General features: G+C 42.8%; 1 protein-coding gene across 2 annotated transcripts in view; it reads left to right on the plus strand.

The window, feature by feature from the left end:
- The window catches only part of LOC115199134 (coiled-coil-helix-coiled-coil-helix domain containing 3a), a 104252-nt gene that overhangs the window by 64533 nt on the left and 26124 nt on the right, over nt 1-13595 (plus strand). For both annotated transcript variants that reach the window (XM_029761724.1, XM_029761725.1), the window contains exon 7: nt 10059-10129. In XM_029761724.1, coding sequence (XP_029617584.1) covers nt 10059-10129 — 71 coding nt within the window. The remainder of the gene's footprint in view (nt 1-10058; nt 10130-13595) is intronic.

Genomic DNA, 13595 nt, shown 5'->3' on the forward strand with positions numbered 1-13595 from the left:
AGATCAATCGCCTTCAACTTGAAAGCTGCATCATATGCATTTCTCCGTGTCTTTGCCATGATGAGGGTGACAAAATGACTACCGTAATCAGAATGATGGGAAGTTTGAGAGCGCTCGATTTAATCTAAACAGTAAACAAAAAAGTTTTTGACCTTAACTTGTTCGGCAATTTCATTGGTCTAATGAAAGCTTCATGCCGCCAAAAAACTGAGCACGTCACAGAATGTGTTTTTTTGGAGAAAAAAAATTGAAAGCAGGAAAAATCCATATATTAGCCTCGTCATTGTATAAGCCGCGGGGTTCAAAGCGTGGGAAAAAAGTTGCGGCTTATAGTCCGGAATTTACGGTACTTAGAAATACTATAGCCTAGTGGTTAGAGCGTTGGATCAGTAACCGAAAGGTTGCAAGATCGAATCCCCGAGCTAACAAGGTAAAAATCGTTCTGTCCCTGAACAAGGCAGTTAACCCACTGTTCTTAGGCTGTCATTGAAAATAAGAATTTGTTCTTAACTGACTTGCCTTGTTAAAATAAAGGTAAAATACATCTTGTAAAATAGATTAGTATTCAATCCCCTGAGTCAATGCATGTTAGAATCACCTTTGGCAGTGATTACAGCTGTGAGTCTTGCTGGGTATGTCTAAGAGCTTTGCACACCAGGATTGTACAATATTTTCACATTTGTTCTTTTAAAAAATTCTTCAAACTCTGTCAAGTTGGTTGTTTACATTTTAGTTGTTTTAGCAGACGGTCTGTCCCAGAGTGACTTACAGTAGTGAGTGCAGACATTTCCTTCCTTTTTCATACTGGTCCCCCGTGGGAATCAAATCCACAACTGGCGTTGTAAATGCCATGCTCTACCAGCTGAGCCATTTTCAAGTCTTGCCATAGATTTTAAAGCTGATTTAAGCTAAAACTGTAACTAGGCCACTCAGGAACATTCAATATCGTCTTGGTAAGCAACTCCAGTGTATATTTGGCCTTGTGTTTTAGGTTATTGTCTTGCTGAAAGGTGAATTTGTATCCCAGTGTCTGTTGGAAAACTCCCTAGTCCTTGCCGATGACAAGCATACCCATAACATGATGCAGACACCACCATGCTTGAAAATATGAAGAGTGGTACTCAGTGATGTGTTGGATTTGCCCCAAACATAACGCTTTGTATTCAGGACATGAAGTTCATTTCTTTAGTTTTACTTTAGTGCCTTATTGTGAACAGGATGCATTTTTTGGAATATGTTTTATTCTGTACAGGTTTCCTTCTTTTCACTCTGTCATTTAGGTTAGTATTGTGGAGTAACTACAATGTTGTTGATCCATCCTCAGTTCTCTCCTATCACAGCCATTAAACTCTGTAACTGTTTTAAAGTCACCATTGGCTTCGTGGTGAAATCCCTGAGCGGTTTCCTTCCTTTCCGGAAGGGTGTATTGATACACCATCCAAAGTGTAGTTAATAACTTCACCAAGCTCAAAGGGATATTCAATGTCTGATTATTATTTTTTAAATAATTTTTTTACCCATCTACCAATAGGTGGCCTTATTTGCGAGGCATTGGAAAACCTGCCTGGTCTTTGTGGTTGAATCTGTGTTTGAAATTCACTGCTCAACTGAGGTGCCTTACATTTATCTGTATGTGTGGTACAGAGATGAGGAAGTCATTCAAAAATCATGTTAAACACAATTTTTGCACACACAGTGATTCCATGCAGCTTATTATGTGACTTGTTAAGCAACTTTTTACTCCTGGACTTATTTAGGTTTGCCATAACAAAGGGGTTGAATACTTATTGACTCATTTCACCTTTTTTTAAAATTAATTTATACAAATTTCAAAAAGCAAATTTCAGCTTTGACATTATGGGGTACTGTGAGGAAGAAATCTCAATGTAATCAATTTTAAATTCGGGCTGTAACACAACAGAATGTGGGAGAAGTCAAGGGGTGTGAATACTTCCTGAAGGCACTGCACAAGCAGCATAATGCTTGTTTTGGTTCATCAATCCTCTTTATTGGATAGCTCCATTGGGGGGTCTTTTATTTAAAGGTCTTGAAATGGTGGCACGCTAGACTAGAACTGTCAGAAAAACAAAGGTGTGTGTTTGTGTGTGTCGTTATAAGAGTTTGTTATTCTGTGTGTGACATGTGGATCAATGGCGGGCGTATTGCATGTTGTCTTGCTGTGAATCGCTCAGGGAAACTGCTGGAGTTGCTGTTGGTTAGAATCTTCTTAACAGCCTCTCTTCTTCCTTTCCCACCTCTGTCCAGCTCTGTCCTTTTCTCTGTCTTGGTCTCCTACCTCTTTCATCTCCCTCTCTCCTGCTGTCTTTGTCACTCGCTCATATTCTTCTGTCATAACCTTTAGCCCTCTCTCACTATACCCTTCTATCTCTCTCTCTCCTGGCTGCTCACAGCATCTCTCTTTCTCTCTCCCGTACACACACACACACACACACACACACACACACACACACACACACACACACACACACACACCCTCTAAACCAAACACACACACAGAGAATAAAAGTCTCTGATATATATTACATGTCTCTTTCAATTCAACACAGCCATTCATCAGAGGGTTCCTAGTGACAGGCCATCACCAGGGCCTGGACAGCTCAGTGCACCATGGCTGTGCTCATTGGCCACAGCGGCCAAATTGACTCTGAAAACAATATATATATATATATATATATCTAGATAGATAGATTACATTTTCACTCAATATCTGCTGTAAAACAATCTCATATTTAACAATCTGCACTTCATGCGTTTTTTTTCTCTTTTTCTTTCCCTGTTTTTCAGTTTTGTTCCCCGTGTTGAGAATGAGCCTCTCATTCCTTTTTCTTTCTCTCTCTCTCATTCTCTCTCTCTCTCTCTCTCTCTCTCTCGCTCTTCTCACGTTTTTTTCTTCTTCATGTTCATCTCTTTTGCTCGCTCTAGTCCATCTCTATTGATGGAATTGGATTTTCCTCTCGCCCCGCGTTGGGGGGACAATCACCGTTACAATTGCCGCCTCACAGTCCTTCAAGTAAAGTAAAACTCCTGTGGGAAAGAGATACAGAGATGGAGTGTTTAGTCTCAGTAATAGCTCCTATTCTCCGGCTGATCAATACTTTTTCTAACTGGGAGCAGAAGTATCTGTACTCGTAGCATGACAATGTGTCTTTACTTTTCAATGACTCCCAGCCTTCTATGAGTCTGCATCATACTGAGACTCAGGCAGTGTAGACCAAATGATTTAAAGGACTTTTAAAATGTATGTGGAACGAACGACAACAGAGCAACAACGTGTTACCTGCTGGAATCGCTGGTGTGGTCTTAAACATACTGTCACAGTATAGAAGCGTTGGCTGGTCCTTCTCAGTAACAGGAGCTCTAGATACTTTTTACCTTCCAAAGCCAAATGTATGATCTCCCCATTCCCCTAACTAAACCATTTTAGATGTGAACACATGACATATTAGTTAAATAGCAGCCGCTTGGATCCAGTGGATCTGAATAACTTGTCTAAAACCATCACATAATAGGAACTTCAAAACAAGTTTGTATCAATCCCAGTTCCCTTAACCGGTCAAGTTCACACAGTAGGCCAGGCAGGACGTTCCCTTAACCCGTCAAGTTCACACAGTAGGCCAGGCAGGACGTTCCCTTAACCCGTCAAGTTCACACAGTAGGCCAGGCAGGACGTTCCCTTAACCCGTCAAGTTCACACAGTAGGCCAGGCAGGACGTTCCCTTAACCCGTCAAGTTCACACAGTAGGCCAGGCAGGACGTTCCCTTAACCCGTCAAGTTCACACAGTAGGCCAGGCAGGACGTTCCCTTAACCCGTCAAGTTCACACAGTAGGCCAGGCAGGACGTTCCCTTAACCCGTCAAGTTCACACAGTAGGCCAGGCAGGACGTTCCCTTAACCCGTCAAGTTCACACAGTAGGCCAGGCAGGACGTTCCCTTAACCCGTCAAGTTCACACAGTAGGCCAGGCAGGACGTTCCCTTAACCCGTCAAGTCAACAAGTTCACGCAGTAGGCCAGGCAGGACGTTCCCTTAACCGGTCAAGTCAACAAGTTCACGCAGTAGGCCAGGCAGGACGTTCCCTTAACCCGTCAAGTCAACAAGTTCACGCAGTAGGCCAGGCAGGACGTTCCCTTAACCGGTCAAGTCAACAAGTTCACACAGTAGGCCAGGCAGGACGTTCCCTTAACCGGTCAAGTCAACAAGTTCACACAGTAGGCCAGGCAGGACGTTCCCTTAACCGGTCAAGTCAACAAGTTCACACAGTAGGCCAGGCAGGACGTTCCCTTAACCGGTCAAGTCAACAAGTTCACACAGTAGGCCAGGCAGGACGTTCCCTTAACCGGTCAAGTCAACAAGTTCACACAGTAGGCCAGCTCCAGTTGATGGGGTGTTGGCAGCCATAAGTCACAGTGAGAGAAGTGACATTATTAGGACTCTGCAGTAGAAGTGTAGTGGGGACATTATCAGTCAGGTCCTTCAATCACGATGTGTAGCAGCGGGAGCCAGACGTGTGTGTGTGTGTGTGTGTGTCTCTCTCGCTCTCTCCTTTCTCTCTCATTTAATTACTGTAGCATTATCAGCAGATAGGACGACGCAGCAGGAGCTGTCCCCACTCTCACACACACACTCTGACCCTCAGAGTGTGTGAGATGCAAGTACTGTAGTCTAACACATGCATGCCTACACACATGCAAAGGGCCTAACCTGACAGAGAAAAGTTCTGCATTCAGATCAACCTAGGAGCCAACTTCCATACACATGTCCCTGATGTATCCCCTTTGAAGTGAAATGGCTAACAGTGTAACAATGGCTAACAGTGTAACAATCAGTCAATCAAATGTATTTATAAAGCCCTTTTTACATCAGCTGATGTCACAAAGTGCTTATACAGAAACCCAGCCAAAACTTCAAACAGCAAGCAATGCAGATGTAGAAGCACGTGGCTAGGAAAAGTTACAACGGCTGGCGGTGTTACAACGGCTGGCGGTGTTACAAGCTCATCTGAGTCCTTAATTCACCATAGCAGAGCTAGCCGTCTATCATGTCTCCGCGGTGCCTCCCGCTGTCCCTAGGATGTTAGAGGGATGGACTCAACAGGCCGCCATCCCCCTGTTTCCCCATGTTTGCCAGTCTCAGGGTTTTATATGGTGGCGCTCCCTCTAGTCATTCCTTTAGTAACAAGCCGCTGGGCCGTCCAAAGCAGTGGGGTCTTCACCTCGCCTCCCTGCCAGGGAACAGATAACCATTAACGAAGCTCTTTTGTTTTGCTCATTAAAAATGGTGGAGAGGGCTTTTTAATTGGACACACCGGTTCTGTTCCTTACTCTTCTCTATCCTCTCTGTATCACCCGAGTGCATTAGCCATAATGACTTCATTTGTCTATGACACCCCCACCGGCCTTATTTACCACCAGACAAGGTAAAGCTCTCCCAGGGATGTAAATAGAAATCAAAAGGATGAGGGTGCTCTGTGAACAGTCCAGGAAGTCTGTTTTGCAGACCAAAAAGGACCGATTTATAGCTTAGAAACCACGAGAAGCAGGCTATTCTAAAATAGACTGCTTATTTCTGTTTAGTGTTACACCAATCAAGCCCAATTGGTTCTGAATCATAATAGAGGTATTTTTCTCCCAAAATAGTAGATTTTGGAGTTGGTGAAGTGTTACACCCAAATCAACCCGAGGGTGGTCATGTCCTATCGTTCCTACTGATTGAGGGGCTCTGCTGCCCTCTAAATCAGTTAGGAGGACAGCAGGAAATCACAATTTGAGCCCCACTCGTTAATCACACACAACAGCCTCACAAATTACACTGTCTGCTACTCTGTCTCCCACTCTGTCTCCCTGCACAGGCTGTAGGCGTGTGTCTGCTTTTTTTTTCTGTGTGTGTGTGTGTGTGTGTGTGTGTGTGTGTGTGTGTGTGTGTGTGTGTGTGTGTGCACCCGCTGGCCCTGCAATCACTGGCCGTTTGTGCTTCCTGATGGATTAGGGTTCTGATTAGTGGCAGCGCTGCGATTTATCCAGTTATTATTATTATTATTATTATTATTATTATTATTATTATTATTATTATTATTATTATTATTTATTATTATTAGTCACTTAGTATTCAACACAGAGACCAACACCACATTCTAGCAACCGCTGTTACACACACACACACACACACACACACACACACAAACACACTGGTTAAATCCTAGTCTTAATGTCAGTGACATTGAGGAAACTGCCACTGATGGTTCCCTGACTGGATAGTCTGCACTAACGTTGGTTAAATCTCAAACACACCGGTTAAGTTCTAGTCATGCCATTCACATAGAACTCTTAGCCGGTCTGACACAACTCAGTTGGTTACTTTAATTGGAAGATTTGCTAGTAAAGTGAGAGATTATTGGTGAGAGGTGGTTGGACGGGGCGTCAGTAAATGGAGAGGTGGTTGGACGGGGCGTCAGTAAATGGAGAGGTGGTTGGACGGGGCGTCAGTAAATGGAGAGGTGGTTGGACGGGGCCTCAGTAAATGGAGAGGTGGTTGGACGGGGCCTCAGTAAATGGAGAGGTGGTTGGACGGGGCCTCAGTAAATGGAGAGGTGGTTGGACGGGGCCTCAGTAAATGGAGAGGTGGTTGGACGGGGCCTCAGTAAATGGAGAGGTGGTTGGACGGGGCGTCAGTAAATGGAGAGGTGGTTGGACGGGGCCTCAGTAAATGAAGAGGTGGTTGGACGGGGCGTCAGTAAATGGAGAGGTGGTTGGACGGGGCCTCAGTAAATGGAGAGGTGGTTGGACGGGGCCTCAGTAAATGGAGAGGTGGTTGGACGTGTCTAGTTTGAGAAACCTACGCCTCACATGTCCTCAACTGGCAGCTTCATTAAATAGTACCTGCAAAACACCAGTCTCAACGTCAAAAGTGGAGAGGATACTCCAGGATGCTGGCCTTCTAGGCAGAGTTTCAAAGAAAGAGACATATCTCTGACTGGCCAATGAAAATAAAAGATTATGATGGGCAAAAGAACAGACACTGGACAGAGGAAGATTGGAAAAAAGTTTTGTGGACAGGAGAATCTAAGTTTGAGGTGTTCTGATCACAAAGAATAACATTTGTGGGATGCAGAAAAAGTGAAAAGATGCTGGAGGAGTGCTTGATGCCATCTGTGAAGCATGGTGGAGGTAATGTGATGGTCTGGGGGTGCTTTGGTGGTGGTAAAGTGGGAGATTTGTACAGGGTAAAAGGGATCTTGAAGAAGGAAGGCTATCACTCCATTTTGCAACTCCATGCCATACCCTGTGGACGGCGCTTAATTGGAGCCAATTTCCTCCTACAACAAGACGATGACCTAAAGCACAGCTCCAAACTATGCAATTACTATTTAGGGAAGAAGCAGTCAGCTGGTATTCTGTCTATAATTGGGTGGCCTGCACAGTCACCGGATCTCAACCCTATTGAGCTGTTGTGGGAGCAGGTTGACCATATGGGGCGGCAGGTAGCCTAGTGGTTAGTGTTGGACCAGTAACCGAAAGGTTGCTAGATCGAATCCCTGAGCTGACAAGGTAAAAATCTGTTGTTCTGCCCCTGAACAAGGCAATTAATCCACTGTTCCTAGGCCTTCATTGTAAATAAGAATTTGTTCTTAACTGACTTGCCTTGTTAAATAAAAATATGGTACGTAAGAAGTGCTTATCAACCTTGTGGGAGGTGGTTCAGGAAGCATGGGGTGAAATCTCTTCAGATTACCTCAACAAATTGACATCTAGAATGCCAAAGGTCTGCAAGACTGTAATTGCTGCAAATGTAGGTTTCTTTGATGAAAGCAAAGTTTGAAGGACACAATTATTTCAATTAAAAATCATTATTTATAACCTTGTCAACGTCTTGACTATATTTCCTATTGATTTTGCAACTCATTTCATGTATGTTTTCATGGAAAACAAGAACATTTCTAAGTGACCCCAAACTTTTGAATGATAGTGTATATTTGAGGAAAATATTTGTTTTGTGATAAGAATAAATTTTTTCTTGCAGTTATTTTACTAGGTTACATTTTTGTGAATATTTTGAATAAAAGACCAACATTTTCACAGCTGTTTTTCTCATATTTACCAAGTTTGCCAGTATTAGTGGAGGGCACTTTACACATACAGTACCAGTCAAAAGTTTGCATTCACCTACTCATTCAAGGGTTTTTCTTTGTTTTTACTATTGTAGAATAATAAGGAAAACATAAACGGTGAAATTAACACATATTGGGAATTATGTAGTAACCAAAAAAATGGTTTAACAAATCAAAATAGATTTTAGATTCTTCAAAGTAGCCACCCGTTGCCTTGATGACAGCTTTACGCACTCTTGACATTCTCTCAACCAGCTTCACCTGGAATTCTTTTCTAACAGTTTTGAAGGACTTCCCACATATGCTGAGCACTTGTTGGCTGCTTTTCCTTCACTCTCCAACTCATCCCAAACAATCTCAACTGGGTTGAGGTTGGGTGATCTGATGCAGCAGTCCATCACTCTCCTTCTTGGTCAAATAGCCCTTACACAGCCTGGATGTGTGGTTTGGGTCATTGTCCTGTTGAAAAATAAAGTCCCACTAAGCGCAAACCAGATGGGAGGGTGTATCGCTGCAGAATGCTGTGGTAGCCATGCTGGTTAAGTGCCTTAAATTCTAAATAAATCACTGACAGTGTCATCAGCAAAGCACCATCACAACTCCTCCTCCATGCTTCACGGTAGGAACCCCACATGCAGAGATCATCCGTTCACCTACTCTGCGTCTCACAAAGACACAGCGGTTTCCACCAGTCTAATATCCATTGCTTGTGTTTCTTGGCCCAAGCATGTCTCTTCTTCTTATTGGTTTCCTTTAGTAATGGTTTCTTTGCCGAAATTCGACCATATAGGCCTGACCATATAGGTCTCCTCTGAACAGTTGGATGTTGAGAGGTCTGTTGCTTGAACTCTGTGACGCATTTATTTGGGCTGCAGTTTCTGAGGCTGGTAACTAATGAACTTCTGCAGCAGAGGTAACTCTGGGTCTTCCTTTCCTGTGGCGGTCCTCATGAGAGCCAGTTTCATCATAGCGCTTGCTGGTTTTTGCGACTACACTTGAAGACACTTTCAAAGTTCTTAAAATGTTCCGTATTGACTGACCTTCATGTCTTAAGGTAGTGATGGACTTTTCTCTTAATATGGACGTGGTATTTTACCAAATAGGGCTATCTTCTGTATACCAACCCCACCTTGTCACAACACAACTGATTGACTATAACGCATTAAGATAGAAATTCCACAAATAAACTTTTAACAAGACATACCTGTTTAATTGAAATGCATTCCAGGTGACTACCTCAAGAAGCTGGTTGTGAGAATGCCAGGAGTGTGCAAAGCTGTCATCAAGGCAAAGGGTGGCTACTTTGAAAAATCTCCAAATAAAAAATATTTGGATTTGTTTAACACTTTTTACAATGTAGAAAATAGTAAAAATAAAGAAACTCTCAAATGAGTAGGTGTGTCCAAACTTTTGACTGGTACTGTACAGACACACTCGAACACACACGTCAAACTGAACGATCACACAGCTCACTCCCTCAGCAATACAGCCAGATTAAAAAAATAAACCCCTGCACAACTACTTAATGGTGTTCCTCCCCTCAATATTCCCATCCATCAAGTTTTAATGGGCTAGTGTAGTAGTGGAGGGTACATGCCTATCAGATGTGTGTCACAAATACCACCCTATTTCCTATATAGGGTGCAAAATTTTACCAGGGTGTATCGGGGGCACTATATATAGAATAGGGTGCCATTTGGGAAGCGTGTGTGAGGGGGAAAAGGCTTGTCTCAGCTGGAGTGTTTCCTTTTGCCAAATAAAGGCCACCTAAAAGGCCCAGGGACGATGGGAATAAACTGTTTCATGTAAGAGGCCCAATCTGATTCTGACTTGGCATTTATTTGTCTCTCTCTCATTCTCTCTCTTCCCATCTCTCTCTTCCTCACATTTTCTCTTTATATCTCTATCTCTCCCCCTCTCTCCCTCCCTCCAGAGTGCTCAGTTCTACAAGATGACCACAGAGAACTACCACAAGGCTGCCGACGGAATCAACGCAAAGTTCAAGTAAGTTAAAATCACATGTCATTGTCTTTAATTACCAGAAGTGTATCAAGTTATCCTGGATAAAGGAATGTAGACACCCCCCCATCGGCAATGTCTCCATTCACTGCAGAATGAACAGGCTTTCATCTCAAATGCTTCCTCCTCAAGGCCAATGTTGGCAATGAAGAGCTCAATACCTGATGTTGGCTATGAAGGTTTTAAGTGTATCGTTTTTCTTCCAAGATCTCCAAGGTTACTTTGTCAGTTTAAAAGTAGGCCACACTGCAAGCACATCTAACCAACTTCCAAAGGGGTCCACAGAACACCACAGAATTCTAAGAATTGTATTTGTGATGTGTCCAGAGGATGTTGGTCAACCTTGTGTACGGTTTGGATATTAGGGTCCTGTTCATTAGAGCATACCGTAACGGAACATTTTGCATCAGAAAATTCCAATTGGATAAGTTCAGGTTATCCCCCCTCTCTTTTTTTCTCCTTCAGTGTTGTTAGTGACCATTAAAAGCTTCATCAGTCCACTGAGAGTACTGCCGTTAGCCACATGCTAACTAACCCATGTCTTTCAATCAGCTCCAGATTAGCCTACCCTATTAGCTCATGTTGATGATGCGGCTCACTGATAGCTACAGGTCAAATGGAGCCCTCTCTGGTGTACACTGATGTGTAATGGCTGCAGTGACGGCCATGGTGTGTGTCTGTGTGTGTGCCCGTGTGTCTGTTAAAGAGTATGTGTTGTCCCTGTGAACCAATCATTGGGAGTTTACCTACTTTATCAGACTATAACCAGCTTAGTCATTCCAACAACAAAGGTGCTTTCAGCACCCTGAGGAAGGCGCTGCGTCCTGAAACGTTGGTTGCTATACCCATTAAATGTTTGGGAGTATAATTAGTGTGCGACTTTCTTTTTATAGTTTACTCTGTTAGTCAGCACCTCCACAACATATTTTGGGTGTGCGTCAGCTTATGCTTTTTGCTAGCATCTAATCCTTTAAAATATTTCAACAAGCATGCCTTTGTATGTGTCAGACAACTTTGTCCATCAATGCTATTAGCAATTTGCCCCGCTGTATGTTAGGTTGTCCGTGAGATTCACAGAGACCCTATTAACCATCACGTACATGTAACTAAAGAACATCTCATTTCCAGTCCATCGCTGTTCCATAACTCCTAATAAGGGACCATTAGGCTCCATAGTAATGTAACAAAGTGGATGAGGAGTCCACAGGAGGTGGGGCGAACGGAGCCCAGAGTCCATGGCTCTGTCTGGGAAGGGGGCGCTAATTGTGTTAGCCTGTCATTAGCCGGCGCTAACGCCAGGATCATTGTCTCCCTGCAAAATGCTAGAAACTGATTAGCCATCCGCTGGGGTTAGCTTTAGCTAAGGGTAGAGCTGGGGTTGAGGCTTCCCAAATCGCATTAAGGAAATGCATTGCTGGAATATCATTAGAGCAACACAACGCGCTAACTGCTAACACATGTCTAGCGCGGTCACGTGATGGTGGAGTCTCAGTGGCAAGCGCCCTGATTGGTTGATTGGATTACGGGAGGTGCATTACCAGGGCTGTGATTGGATTAGAGGGGCTGGGGAGGGAGGATGTGAGTCCGTGTGTGGTTTAATGAAATGGCGGGAGGGTCTGATGTTACAGGAGGACAGGGAGAGAGAGGACAGGGTTACTGCTAGTAGACACTAATCAGGTTTCATTGGGTGTGTTTGGTGCCATCGCACACGTGTGTGTGTGTACATGATCTGTATTAGTGTGAAAAGACCTAGTTTAGTATTGTGCAGCGCAGCGTACAGAGGTCTCTGAGTTGTCCCTATGGACGTTATTGCGATACGACAGAGAGAGTGCATGAACGAGAGAGATAAGATGGTATCTGGCGTTCAGTGGAATAATAAGGCAAGATGTTTAGTCTCAGAGCCTTTTGATTTCCTGAAAGTTGAAACTGCCCTGGAGATAAATGGGAAAGAGTAGGAATATACATAATTGATTGAATTAACATGGGTTTGATATGATAATCAGGCTTATGAAGTTAGAAATGTCTTTCTGCCCAACGTCTTAATTTCCCCGCTGGTCCCACAGACTTTATTAATAGAATGTTTGATAACATTTGAGGCTCTGGTCAACAGTAGTTTGATATCCTGCTAATACTGTAGTAATGTATTTCCCTATAGATACTGTACTGATAGCCTAGCACTGTTGCCTCCTGCATGAAAGTGTTTGGCCTCTATTGGTATCAAATTAATTGACAATAGTGCCTGAAGGCTTGGATGTCACTTTTGGGGTATTTGAACCCTGCCGGTGGAGGAGTAGGAGTAGAAACAGTAGTAGGAGGAGTAGAAACAGTAGTAGGAGCAGTAGAAACAGTAGTAGGAGGAGTAGAAACAGTAGTAGGAGGAGTAGAAACAGTAGTAGGAGGAGTAGAAACAGTAGTAGGAGGAGTAGAAACAGTAGTAGGAGGAGACTGGTACTAGTAGAAACATTAGTAACAGTAGGGTAGTAGTAGTAGTAGTAGTAGTAGTAGTGTAGTAGTAGTAGTAGTAGTAGTAGTAGTAGTAGTAGTAGTAGTAGTAGTAGAAACATTAGTAACAGTAGGCTAGTAGTAGTAGTAGAAACATTAGTAACAGTAGGCTAGTAGTAGTAGTAGTAGTAGTAGTAGAAACATTAGTAACAGTAGGCTAGTAGTAGTAGTAGTAGAAACATTAGTAATAGTAGACTAGTAGTAGTAGAAACATTAGTAATAGTAGACTAGTAGTAGTAGAAACATTAGTAATAGTAGAGTAGTAGTAGTAGTAGAAACATTAGTAACAGTAGGCTAGTAGTAGTAGTAGTAGAAACATTAACAATAGGCTAGTAGTAGTAGTAGTAGTGGTGGTGGTGGTGGTGGTGGTAGTAGTAGTAGAAACATTAGTAATAGTAGACGTAGTAGTAGTAGTAGTAGTAGAAACATTAGTAACAGTAGGCTAGTAGTAGTAGTAGTAGTAGTAGAAACATTAGTAATAGTAGACTAGTAGTAGTAGAAACATTAGTAATAGTAGGCTAGTAGTAGTAGAAACATTAGTAATAGTAGACTAGTAGTAGTAGTAGAAACATTAGTAACAGTAGGCTAGTAGTAGTAGTAGTAGAAACATTAACAATAGGCTAGTAGTAGTAGTAGTGGTGGTGGTGGTGATAGTAGTAGTAGAAACATTAGTAATAGTAGACTAGTAGTAGTAGTAGTAATAGTAGTAGAAACATTAGTAACAGTAGGCTAGTAGTAGTAGTAGTAGAAACATTAGTAACAGTAGGCTAGTAGTAGTAGTAGTAGTAGTAGAAACATTAACAGTAGGCTAGTAGTAGTAGTAGTAGTAGAAACATTAACAGTAGGCTAGTAGTAGTAGTAGTAGTAGTAGTAGTAGTAGAAACATTAGTAACAGTAGGCTAGTAGTAGTAGTAGTGGTAGTATAAACATTAGTAACAGTAGGCTAGTA

The sequence above is a fragment of the Salmo trutta genome, chromosome 8 (assembly GCF_901001165.1).
Source record: "Salmo trutta chromosome 8, fSalTru1.1, whole genome shotgun sequence".
Classification (NCBI taxonomy): domain Eukaryota; kingdom Metazoa; phylum Chordata; class Actinopteri; order Salmoniformes; family Salmonidae; genus Salmo; species Salmo trutta.